Genomic DNA, 13,373 nt, shown 5'->3' with positions numbered 1-13,373 from the left:
ATGCCTGAAATAGCTGCTCGAAACCGTTGCAAAAAAGGCCCCCGAGTGAACAGACTTTCCTTCACAGGGACTTTGCTTTCGTCTACTACGCAAATGCAAACACGCAGGATGCTAACGGTATTTTCAGCATCTGCCGTCTCAATATATGAGGACATCAACTTCATCTCCAGAGCTGCTCTGAGACTCACTTCACCAGCATTTCACTTGAGAAAAACTATTGTCAAACTCACTCACAACAAACCCTCAAAATAAAAGTCTGGTTTAATTTGAAGAAAGTGTGATAGAAATGTATTACTATTGTATACTAAAATGTATTGCTCAAGGTAATAATAATTAAATCAGGAATTTCGTACAACCGAGATATTGGTTTTCATCCATGTTTTAAATTCTACAGATTGGTTGTGTAGCATCTGATATGCAATGTTTTGTGGTTAATTAGTTGTTATATTTTCATTAAATTTTCAAGTTGTTTTAATTCATTTCATCAGACAAGAGACACATGTTTGATAAATTCATATTAAGTCATAAAACACAGAATCCAGAAAAAATGAAATGGAAAACAGAATTTAGGAGGAAATGAAACCGATTTCACAAAGCCCCAAATTAAGTTAATTTACTCTGTGGAGTTTCATTCTGAACAAACAAGTTATGTTTACATTCATTCTCAAGATGAAACAAACATGTGGAAAAAAATTCCTTCCCATTAATAGCAAATGAATATCGTGATGAATACCAATATCGTTTGATATCAGAAGAATATAATGGTAATATTTTTTGCCGTATCGGCCAGCCCTACTTAGGAAGACTGAAAAGAATAATGCAAATGAATTGTCAGATACTGCTTAGGTGCCCGTGTGCTTATAACCGGGCTTCTGCAACATTATGATCAGATTATCTGTCTCTGTGCTCGCAATGTATCTCTTGTGTGGCTGCAAATGAGAGAATTCTTCACAGCTCTCCCTGCTCTTAGTTTTCTTCTGTCTCTGATGAAAGTCAGCGCTGATCAAAATGACACTGCTACTATCTGTCTGTCTGTCTGTCTGTCTATCTGTCTATCTATCTATCTATCTATCTATCTATCTATCTATCTATCTATCTATCTGTCTATCTGTCTATCTGTCTATCTATCTATCTGTCTATCTGTCTATCTGTCTATCTATCTATCTATCTATCTATCTATCCATCTTTAAGGATAATTTGTAGATGTATATTATTAATTTCTACGTGTTTTACCTGTTCCCAGTTCTGCAGAATTAGGGACACTCTAAAATATTATTATAATAGAGTGTAACTGCAAAACAAATAAAATAATAATAATTATATATATATATATATATATATATATATATATTTTTTATTTTTATTTTTTTACATTTTAATAATGCAAATCAAGTGTTTAATTTTTACACTTTTAAAATTAATTATTATAAAAGTGTTATATATATATTCTTTAAATCGTGACCCCTTGGTTGAGAATCACTGCCTTAAATTGTTCACTGAAAAATAATTCTGTCATGTTATTCATGTCACTGCAAACCTGCATACATTTCTATAAAAATATTTTATTTTATTTTCTCCTCTATTGGGATCTAGTTTTGAACTGTATGGACAAACATGAGAATGAATCATGATGTCATTTTTTGGTGAACTGCTTTAAAAAAAAAAAAGGGAAATCTGATATAAATAAGTCTTTATGGTTCAAGTGGAAAAATGAATCTCAGAATTATTACGTTTGTCAGCAGTAATGTGTGGCTAAAAAAAATTGTGTTGACTGATTAGTGTATTTTGTGTTCTGTAGAAACGGGAAGCTACACGTGTGAGTTCTGTGGAAAACAATACAAATACTTCAACCCCTATCAGGAACATGTGGCTCTTCACGCGCCAATAAGTAAGTTCTCACATCTTTACCAGTGTTTTGTGTTGTTTATTGCAGTTATCTGCCAAAAGATGAATAGAGGTGTGTAGAAGTTATAGATTAGACACTTACCGTAAAGGAAGCTCTAATCATTAAATATGGAAATGGCGGAAGCTTGTTCACAAATCTAATGTAACTTAGTATACCAATATCATAATTTCTGTTGACCAGGATCTCAGATTGTTATTGTGCTCTGCTGAGGTGTCTCTCTTATTATCTTTGTCCTTCGTCTCTCCTCTCATTTATCTCTTAGTCCTGCATTGAGGATATGCAGTCGAGGTTGACATTGAAAGCTATTTAAAGTATGGTGAAAATATAGAAGTGGGTCAGAGAGACTGTAGAGATGCTACCAGAATTAAATTTCAATTTGTTTCAAAGTGACTGATTATTCTAAATGAGCTGTAGAATTTTTAGAGACGCGTGGTTTTGCAGGAAGATGTTAGATGGAGATGGTCGATTGCAATAAAGCATTTTTTTTTTATGATTAATTATGGATGCATATGATTATTTGTCTGTGAAAGATGTTGGGCGGTTAATCTTATGCATTAGAAACATTTCAGACTTTCAATCTCTACTACTGGCATAGTCAAGAAATGTAGCAATATAAGAATTTATCACTCGTCTCTGATGCTTATAATTGCCGTCACCATCATTACCCTCAAATATGTTACCACTTTTGTTGTATTTGGTTGGCTGGCACTTTCCCTGAATGAAGTACACAATTGGGCTTGCATACAATTATTTTAAGCATTGTAAAGCTAGTCATTGTAAGCTCCAAATATGATTATTTTTGGGCAAAGAGAAAATGTTAAAGAATAAAGCTTAAATATCTTCTGCAGACTGAAATTTGTAAGGGAATTTTGCACAAGCTCGTTGAGCTTATGCACACTTTTAGAATGAAATATGTGAAAAGGTTTCTACATCCTGTCCCTGGAGAAAGCTCTCCATTAGCATTCCCATTCATCTCAATGGCTTTTGCTTGTCTGGTACGCTGACATCTTTGTTTATTGGCACTCTGTTCTGGACTGGTCATTTGTGGAGTAACTGCCAAGTGACTTTATCACTCTAGATGTGAAGAAAAATGATGATCTGAAGTCCTAAAATGAAGTCCTAGTGGCTGATAGCACCATGAACACACAATCACCAAAGCTATCCTGAAATGTGAAAGGCAGCAGACAGGAAAAATATTCACATTCTTAGGAGCCTTCGGAAAAAAATAGTTTTTATAATATATGTTGCTTGGCAAAAATAAATAAATATAAATTATTGAACAGCTTAACATTTCTATAAATCATAGAGAAATAGTTTTAAAATCCCATTTCTTCCCTATTCATGGAAAATGGCTGTTCTATTTTAAATGATGCACTAAGAAGGACGAAATGAGCATTTTCATATTTCTGATATGACTGATATGTATTATTTAAGCTGCTTTGATTTTTTTTTTTTTTTTTTTTTTTTTTTTGCATTTGCATTTGCAGAAGGAAATTACAGTCTTAAAATGGAAGGGAAAATGTCTAGCCAGGCAGGCCAGCCCAGTCGTGCTGACATCAACAATTCCCAGAACTCAAGTGGTAAGAGACACGGAAATCTTTGAAATCTTTCACCTTTGATATTTGAATCTCGTAAAGTGTTTGCCCTTTGCTCGCAGTGATATTTTACTGTCACAATCAAAGCTCTGCAGCATCTCTCTGCAGACAGACCTCCAAACATGACTGGAAAAATAAACTTGTTTTCCCTTCAAATTAAGCGTATCTTTTGCTTCTTATCATATTTAAGGATGTATAGATGCTTTTACTGGAAAAATAGTTTTGTTTAGTAATGCGCTGTGCTAGGACTAAACTGTGTGTTCACTCTTGAGATTTTACTATTTTACTATGTTTTTACAATGTTTCTTAAAGAGCATGTATTCAACACTTTCTTTTTATATAATGTTAGTCAAGGTCAACTGCTGTCATAATTTTGTGTTTCCAACTGAAATTCAACAGGCAGTTTATTTATTTTTTTGGTAGATTTCAATGCTTTCTATATCTATAATGACCCCTTGTATGAATGAGTTACACTGTTTGCTTCACTGGTTGAGGATTCATAGTGCACTCCTGTATGGTTTGTGTTGTGCAAACTTTAATTTGCCAAAGCTGTATTGCACTGTAGCAGATTCATTAAAGAAATGTGCTAAATGAGGAAAAGACAGCTCACCATTTGGAAGACTGGTCTAATCTTTACAACCGAAGTTGCATAGTTTCAAGAAACTAGACTAGAAAATGAGATTTCTATTTAAATGTGAGCCTGAAATGTTCAAATATGATGCTGCAATGTCCTCCAGTTCACCACAGCAGTGAATTTTAACACACAGAACGCATAAGTGCACTAGAGCAGAAAATAACACTACACCACTTGCACACCACCATTTACACTTAATCACTACAAACATCACAAGAACGAGGGCCCTGTAAAGCCTGAAATATAAAAGGATAATAATTATAAAAAAAGTGTTTTTTGAACACTTAAAACAAAATCTATTTTTTTTTTTAATACATCAGGCTTTAATGGCTCAAATGGTATGATGATATGGAACTCACATTCCATAAAAACACCTCAGTTTTATTCAGAGGCCCCGAATTAGCACAAATAAGAAATGTAGTGCAGGTGCTAATATATTCTATTGTCGAAAATATAAAATTTTGATCGTTTGTAATGTAAATCAACAGGATCAACTTGCATCAGACTGCTTACAATAAAATGTATACAAACCTGATTCCAAAAAAGTTGGGACACAATTCACAAATTGTGAATAAAAACAGAATGCAATGATGTGAAAGTTTTGAATTTCAATATTTTTTTTTTAGAATACAACATGACATATCAAATGTTTAAACTGAGAAGTTTAAATTTCATGGCATCAACACATCTCAAAGTTGGGACAAGTCCTTGTTTACCACAGTGTGCCATCCCCTCTTCTTTTTCTAACAGTCTGCAAACGTCTGGGGACTGAGGAGACAAGTTGCTCAAGTTTAGGAATAGAAATGTTGTCACATTCTTGTCTAATACAGGCTTTCTAGTTGATCAACTGTCATAGGTCTTTTTTTGTCGCATCTTCCTCTTTATGATGCACTGAATGTTTTCTATGGGTGAAAGATCTGGACTGCAGGCTGATCATTTCAGTACCCGGATCCTTCTTCTACGTAGCCAGTTTTCCAAAAATAATTTCTAATTTTGATTCATCTGACCACAAACGTTTTCCACTTTGCTACAGTCCATTTTAAATGAGCCTTGGCCCAGAGAAAACACCTGCACTTCTGCATCATGTTTAGATATGGCTTCTTTTTTGACCTATAGAGTTTTAGCCGGCAATGGCGAATGGCACAGTGGATTGTGTTCATCGACAATGTTTTCTGGAAGTATTCCTGAGCCCATGTTGTGATTTCGCACAGAGATTGTTCCAGATTCTCTGAATCTTTGGATGATATTATGCATTGTATATGATAATAACTTCAAACTCTTTGCAATTTTTCTCTGAGAAACTCCTTTCTAATATTGCTTCATTATTTTTCGCCGCAGCATTGGGCGAATTAGTGATCCTCTGCCCATCTTGACTTCTGATAGACACTGCCACTCTGAGAGGCTCTTTTTATACCCAATCATGTTGCCGATTGACCTAATAAGTTGCAAAATTGGTCCTACATCTGTTCCTTATATGTACATTTAACTTTTACGGCATCTTATTGCTACCTGTCCAAACTTTTTGGGAATGTGTAGCTCTCATGAAATCCAAAATGAGCCAATATTTGGCATGACATTTCAAAATGTCTCACTTTCAACATTTGATATGCCATCTATATTCTATTGTGAATAAAATATAAGTTTATTCCATTCTTTTTTTACTCACAATTTGTACAGTTTCCCAACTATTTTTGGAATCGGGTTTGTATAAATATCAGTTGTCACTGAGTGTTTCCAAATAAGATGCAGTGCAATACAGTAATAATTGAGACATTAACAAATAAGCGTTCCTCAAAACCCTGATAATCATATTTAATAGTATAACAGTAAAAAAAAAATTAAGTGCACTAATAATTTGTTATTGCCTTTGCATGGAAGTTTACTCATGGTTAAAACTCATGGATAATTATTTATCCTCCAGATACTCCAAACAGCCGGACTTATTCTTCCCGTCCCAGCCCTCAGAGTATGTATTTTGGAAATCCATTTTACCTTTTCATTTTTGCTTTATACCAGTCTTCTCGTGTTTCATATAGTCCATATTATTTATTTTTGTAAATCATGACTGACTTCATTCATGCCCATTTTGTGCCATTTGCATGGCTTGCCATTTTGTTAAAACCTTTAAGTAAAAAACCTTTAGCCTGAATGCCTGACGCTGACCTAAATTTGTTAGCTATATGTAGTGCTCTGGTGTGAAGCTAGCCGGTTACGCTCTGTTATGAGAACGTTGCTGTGTTCTGAGAGAAACTGGACGTTGTGTTCCAGAAACCTACTCGTGTGGAGCCTGTGGAATTCAGTTCCAGTTCTACAACAACCTCCTGGAGCACATGCAGTCCCATGCTGGTGAGTGAGCCCAGAAAATGAAAACATTTTCAGCTGTGAGCTCATCCAAATTTGGACTCACTCTGTTTTGTTTACATTATTTCTTTGCATCACCACTTGGGTAACAGTTTTATGCAAAGGGCACAAATTTACAGAATGCATTGTGAGCACTGCATATTATGCATGTGCTTTTTGCTCTGTTTGATCAGTAAATTTAACATCTTTACTCATCACTTGTTCATAGGCATGCATGGAATCCACGCCTGCACAATTGCTTGTCATTCATTTGGTCAAGTTCACACTCCCGGCATACCTGTTTGTTTAACAGTTTTCTCATTGTCATCAAAAAAAAGGAATAAAAAAAAAAAAGTTCATAATTTACATCAAAATCGTATGATTTTTCCATCAGCGGAACACGGACGTATACATTTAAAAATGTTTAGGCTCCCTATTATCAAAGTCAATGAGCTCCAAAACGTTCAAGCAAAACAAAAGTCTTGGAAATTTCTGCAGTCAAAAGAAAACAAAATTGTGGCTCACCATTGAAACATTTAACAGGCTTGACATTTGCAACTTCAGTTTCTTTCAAATGAACCCAATCCCCGCACCCACTCAAAAAATAACAAAACATAATGGAAAAGCCATGCAAAATTATTGGTACTTGGGAACCCTCTTGGGTTATTTTACATTACTCAGGTAAATTCCAAAGATTTTTATGTCAAAATCATCTCAGAAAATCTGAAAATTGTTAATTCTGTGTGAAACTTGATCAGTTGATCTTTCTCGTTTGTAAGTTGTTTTCACCCCTCAGCGTGTTTTTCTTTGTTTTTTTTTTTTTATGAATACCTATGCTTTTCCCCAAGAATGAGTACATCATGTGTTTCCTTTCCTCCTTCTGTTTTAATCCAATTTTAGCTGATAATGAGAACCATGTTAAAGATGAGTCTCCAAAGCCTTGCCAAGCGCCTGTGGCCACACAGGAGCAGATGTGGAAACCTCCTCAGCCAGCACAACAGAGGAACCATGTACCATCTTTTCGTGAGTTCGTTCTTTCTTTCCAGCATTACCAGACTCCATTCACACTTGAATCACAACACATTATTTGCTTGGGCCAGTAAATTAAAGCTATCCAGTTACTAAGTTTTTTGACTACTGTTGTTAGTAACTTTTTGGTTGCTAAATTTTCAAACTTAACATTTGTTGCAAAATAAATTAATGCAGTTGTTTTTGCTGACTTTCTACATTTATTTGGAAATCAGGGATGGCTCCGATTAATCCACAGCATGCACTTAAGTTTTATTTACAAATTCATAAAAGGCAAAATTTTCATACATGCATGTGTTTCTCTGCAGTTTTTAACTATATTATTGGTTTTGATGATATGATGGCTTGCATTTGTTAAATCAGTTAACTTGTAAAGTAACTTAGCCTAATGTATTTGTCTCCTTCTGCTTTTGCAGAGAGCAGATTACTCCCGGAAAAGGAGAGACAACAAGTGGCTGAACGTCTGCTGAGAGTAATGTGCGTAGACCTCAGCCTTCTTGGCGTCCTCAGCAGCAAAGACTTCCTGAAGCTTGCGCAGACCCTAGTGGACACAGGTTCACGTAATGGGGCCTACTCCATTCGTGAAGCCCTTGGAGATATGAGCTCGCTGGCATTAAAACAGCTGCCCCGTATGTACAATCAGGTCAAAGTGAAAGTTACCTGCGCCCTGGGGTCCAACTCTTCCTTGGGTATTGCAGTGACCTGCCATTCCCAGACTATAGGGCCAGACTCCTGCTATTTGCTTACAGCATATCAAGTAGAGGGTGTAAAACTCCGACGCTACGTGCTGGGACTCAAGGAGGCGTCTTTAAGGGAGAGTCCTGAGCAGATACACCACTGGGTCCAGAATGTTCTGTCAGAGTTTGTCATGTCAGAAATCCGAACAGTGTATGTAACAGAGCCGCGCTTGTCTTCGTTAGCCTTTTGTGGTCGAACCGGAATTGGCCTTCGTTGCGCAGGTTGCTCTCTAACAGCCACGGTTCAGGCTGTTCTCGGTCGCCGCAGCTTGCAAGCACGAGGGCTCCATGAACTAGGAGAGCTTCTGGCTACCTGTCGCGACATTGTTGCGACGACTAGCTTCAGTCATGAAGGGAAAACTGGGGAAGAGCCTGCCGCACCACCCTGCTGGGATGCAGTTGCAGAGGCCTTGCTCAAGGTTCATGAGAACTTTGAGGCCACCTGTGAAGCATACGGCCGTTCGAAGAGCACTGTGCCGCTCTTGCAAGGCCTGAACAAGCACCTGCTTGGCACGCTTGCATGTTTGCTTGCGCCACTAAGACAGGCAGCACAGGAGCTGAGTGTGGAACGCTGCCCCACGCTCCAACACGTCTTTCCCGTCTACCTCCGTCTCGAAAAACTTTTCACCTCCAAAGCCGGTGAAGCAGGGGCTGGCAGTAAGCTTTGCCACTACTTCCTGGAAGCCCTGAAGGAGAACTTCAAAGTGGAACGTGTCCATCAAGTCGCAATGATCCTGGATCCACAGCTGAAGCTGCGGCCAGTCCCTGCATACCAGCACGAGGACATTATCTCAAGGGTGTGTGACATGGCTGCTAATATGAGGGAAGCCGGAAGCGGTGGTTCTGGGGGTACGTCTGTGGATGAGCGGGATAGTGAAGGACCGTCAGCACCCAAGCGTGGCCGTCTGGACTGTGGATTGGAGAGGCCATCGTGTGATCCTGAAGAGCCACAGGTACGAAAAGAGTTGTTCCAGTACCTCGGTGAACCACTTTTTAATGGCACAGGTGACCTGTTGCAGTACTGGAGCTCAGTCATGGACAGATACCCCAAGCTGTCGAGGTTAGCGCTGTGGTTGCTGGCTGTACCGGCTGTAGCTGTGCATGGAGAGTGCATGAGCATCTGCGAGCAGACCTTAGCCATGAAGAGAAAGCAGCAGGTCACTGTGGAGGAGATGAACAAGCTGGTCTTCCTCAAGAGTAATTTTGCTTGAGACGGCTCAGGACTTTTTAAGCTAATGGCACCATAGACTGTTTGAAATGGAGACTTTTTGAATCGGATGTACCGGTCACTTCACATTACCCCTTCCAAAAATCTGATTTACAGTAAGTGTCTATCAGTGAGGCACATGATAGAGATTTACTAAGGGAAGGTACATTGACAACTTCACAATTCACAAACACCCCTTCAGACTATATAGTAGCTTGGCATAGGCAGTTGCAACAAAAGAAACTCAATGAAGATTACAGTCTGCCCGAGGACACGGACGTGAACTTGTGTGTTCGATGTTTCAGTTGAACTGCTACTTAAAATTGTGATGGTGTTTTAATCAGTATGTGGTTCATCCATCTGTCTTTTCGTTCTGTGGAATCCATCTGAAATCCAGTCGATGGATTATTGAAATCATACACGACATACTTTCCATCTAGCGAAGGAAAAAATGGGGTACTTAGAAAAAGCCATTTCTTTGCAAATACGCCTTTAGAAAAACCACAAACACTCTTTGCTGTGACATCTGAACGATACCTCTCTTTTGCGGTTTATCAGAGGGCAGATCAAGCTTGTAGAGGTGTAAGTCCTGATTCACTAATCTCAGTTAACCGGACGAGTGTGTTAACCCTCAGGAGTGCAAGGCCAGCAGAACTCAAATGTATACTAGGATCATATAGATAAACAGTTTTACAATTATTTATTTTATTTCATTTTGTCAGTTCTCACAATAACGTTGCAATAAATGTTCCGTAGCAGAAGTTATACTGTCAAGCTGACTTAGATGCCTTGCACCTTTGTAGCAGCCTTTTTTTTTTTTTTTTTTTTTTTCATAACAGCTCACTGGGATAATTTATTTCTACAATACAATCTGCAATACCTGAAACAGCCACTTAAACCCCAAGATTGGATCCCCAATAACATTGGGTCACGGAAGTAGGAAAGATCTGATATTGTGTGGTTCTGGTCCAGTAGATCAGATTTCTTTCTTTTTTTTTCTGTTCTTGTTTCTGAAAAAGTGAAAATAGGGCTACGAAATGCAGAAACTGTCTGTCTCTCACTGTCTCAGTACAAACCTCCTTGAACAGAGGCAGCTAATTGCATTATTGTTTGAATGCATTTTTAAGAGGATAAAGCTAAACAAATAGTTTTTTATTTATGCACTGGATTCCTCTTACCATTATTTTCATCATTTATCTGCAGCAGGTTATTAGATTAGCGATAACATTAACTAGAGAAAACATTGCCTAGATTAGGACCAAAGTATCTTTTAAAAGTAGTTTGTCATTGTGAATAATTGCCATTTCCGAACAGATTTGTAGAGTTCTCTCATAATACTCATGCTTCCTCATAACGGTTTCGCCCTCATAAGTGTCCACTGCCTTTAAACAACTGTTCTTTTCAAATTGTTCTAGTAAACAAACAGAAGGAACAATTTTCACTTCCATTATAAAAAGAAATGATCTTCAAAAGTATTTTGCAGTAGTTTTTCCAAGGAGAGATGTGATTTAGTATTATATAGTTTGTCTTGTAATGCCTGGAATATCTTTGTGTGATTATACAGATATATGCATGCAGACAATATAAGAATGTTTTTTTTTTTTTATTATTATTATTTTTATCTTTAAAGTGGCAGAGATCTACAAACAAATAGTAAACATTCAAACAACAGCAGAAAACTGTTGCCAGTCCTCTTGAGGTTTTGTTCAAGCACAGATCTGTTATAAAAGAGTGAAAGCCACATTCTGTAACAATAGTGATTGACAGATTTTCAGGAGTCACAACCAAATTTTGAGGGTTGAGTTATATATGCTGTAGGACTGAAATGGCAGTGAAGTAGTCTATCACATCACTGAAATGGGTTAGCATGAGGTGTGCGCTTAGGGCTGTCAACCTCTCTCAGGTTATGTAAAATGGTGGTATTGTGTAGTGAGAGAGAGAGAGAGAGACAAAATTCTTAATTATTTAGGAAATGGGCCAATGTGAAAGGGGACGTGGACGGAACCGGAGAGTTCTTGTCTTCACCACATATATGAACAGTCCCTAAAAAAAATCTGAAATCCTTTTATAGTCTATTGACTATCATTATCTGTTCCTATGGTTACCGGCAATATTTGCTGTATGTAGAAAGGGACTGACTTTGAATAACTGTATAGACATTATAGGCACTCCTCTGTTGTTGTAGGTACAAGACAGTTTGAGAATCACACATGCTAGTAAATACGGTTGTTAATCCCAAACACTGACGTACACACCACAGAATTTTGGATTGCTATGATAAGCACCACAAACTCCCATTTTGGCATTTCGTGGCTGTGAACAAGAAATGTTTGACAACAGTTTAACCTGTCTGGTGTCCGCCATGTTTGACCAAAGATTAGCGACCAAAGACACATTGTGTTATTGTGCAATTTTACCTAAACCGCCGTTGATCACTTGCTGTTTTATGCTTGTGACGCTGATGCTTTTAAACAGCACACTCTCTGCAGTGTTGTCTTTTCTGCTTATTATAACCTACTTTGTGCTTTTGGGTATCCCAGTAAGATCACTAAAAATGTGAGCAACATACAGTTTTTAGGGTTTTATTATGTTTGTTTTGCCATAGTGAAAGACTGGTCAAAATGTAGGAATGAGTCAAGACGCATAGGCCTACCTCTTTTCCCGTGCTTTCTTCTATGAGAGCTAGGGCTGTGCAAAAAATCTAATGTGATTTTCATTGGCATCTCCTCAGTAAAGCCGCTCCTGTAATTAGTAGTGTATGTCCAGCATGTATGTTCAGATCAGGGTTGCCAGGTTTTCAGAACAAATCCTGCCCAGTTTCTTCTCAAAATGAGTCTAAAACTAGCCCAATCGCGATTCCAGGAGGTTCCCCGATAAAAATTGCGTCCCGGGGTTAAAATACAAATTTTTTTGGCAGGGTTGCCTTGGTGAAAATTTAGGGGCTAAATATCACGTTATTGGGATGGAAAAACTACCTCGGACTTGGCAACACTGGTTCAGGTGGAGCGGCATTTACTACACAGAGCTGTAGTTCACGGACAAGCTACACCAAATCGCTTTCAAAATCAACAAAGAATCGCCTTCGATTTTGAAATCGATTTTGTGTAGATTGTCAGTGTTGCCAAGTCCGAGGTTGTTTTTCATGTCCGCGGGTCAAAGCGACCCCAATCCCAGTAACGTGATATTTAGCCCTTAAAAAGCAAATTTTACCAATGCAACCCTGCCAAAAACATGTATTTTTATCACCCGGAAGGAAAAGCGATTGGACTAGTTTTGAGAAGCAATTGGGCAGGTTTTGTTTTGAATCTGCACAGCCCTAAAGCGAGCTACTTTAATTTAATGTTAATTAGGGCTGCACGATACTGGGAAAAAATGACATTGCGCTTTTGATTTTTCTACGATATATATTGCGATATGAAATGTAATATAATTTTTTCTTACAACCAAAAATGGGGTGAGCACACTTACATTCTCATTTTAATTGATTTAAACATCGACATCATCGTGTCAATTGATTAATATGCGCGAGGGAGAGAGAGCAAGACGGCGCTAGTGTTGTTTGAAGACGGTGAGCGTGCAGCCGGGGCTCGCTTGCTCGCTCTCTATCTCTCTCTCTCTCGTGCTCTATCTCTCTCTCGTGCTCTATCTCTCTCTCGTGCTCTATCTCTCTCTCGCGCTCTCTCTCTCGCGCTCTCGCTCTCGCACTCGCACTCGCTCTCTCTCTCTCGCGCTTTCTCTCTCTCTGTCTGTGCCCTGTTAATCTGACAGGACTTAAAAATGCATGCATAATGTGTTTGATAAACATGATAAGCTTTCACTCTATGATGGTTAAGATGTGCAATTAATCCGCGAATCACATTCGTCAAGAGCCGGGGAGCAGCTGGCCCGTACAGTTAATGAATAACGGATCAACTACAACAGCCTA

General features: G+C 38.1%; 1 protein-coding gene across 4 annotated transcripts in view; it reads left to right on the top strand.

The window, feature by feature from the left end:
- Positions 1-12,255, top strand: part of LOC113084698 (zinc finger protein 618-like) — a 32,308-nt gene extending 20,053 nt beyond the window's left edge. For 3 of the 4 annotated variants that reach the window (XM_026254944.1, XM_026254943.1, XM_026254945.1), the window contains exons 8-13: positions 1,799-1,888; positions 3,394-3,486; positions 6,057-6,101; positions 6,404-6,481; positions 7,376-7,498; positions 7,921-12,255. In XM_026254944.1, coding sequence (XP_026110729.1) covers positions 1,799-1,888; positions 3,394-3,486; positions 6,057-6,101; positions 6,404-6,481; positions 7,376-7,498; positions 7,921-9,452 — 1,961 coding nt within the window. In that variant the 3' untranslated portion in view covers positions 9,453-12,255. The remainder of the gene's footprint in view (positions 1-1,798; positions 1,889-3,393; positions 3,487-6,056; positions 6,102-6,403; positions 6,482-7,375; positions 7,499-7,920) is intronic. The other variant, XM_026254946.1, reaches the window with a different exon arrangement.
- The last annotated feature ends 1,118 nt before the right edge of the window (positions 12,256-13,373 follow it).

This window comes from Carassius auratus, chromosome 5 (assembly GCF_003368295.1).
Source record: "Carassius auratus strain Wakin chromosome 5, ASM336829v1, whole genome shotgun sequence".
Taxonomy (NCBI): Eukaryota; Metazoa; Chordata; class Actinopteri; order Cypriniformes; family Cyprinidae; genus Carassius; species Carassius auratus.
Note: the sequence above shows the minus strand (reverse complement) of the source record. Positions and strands in the feature narration are given on the sequence as shown.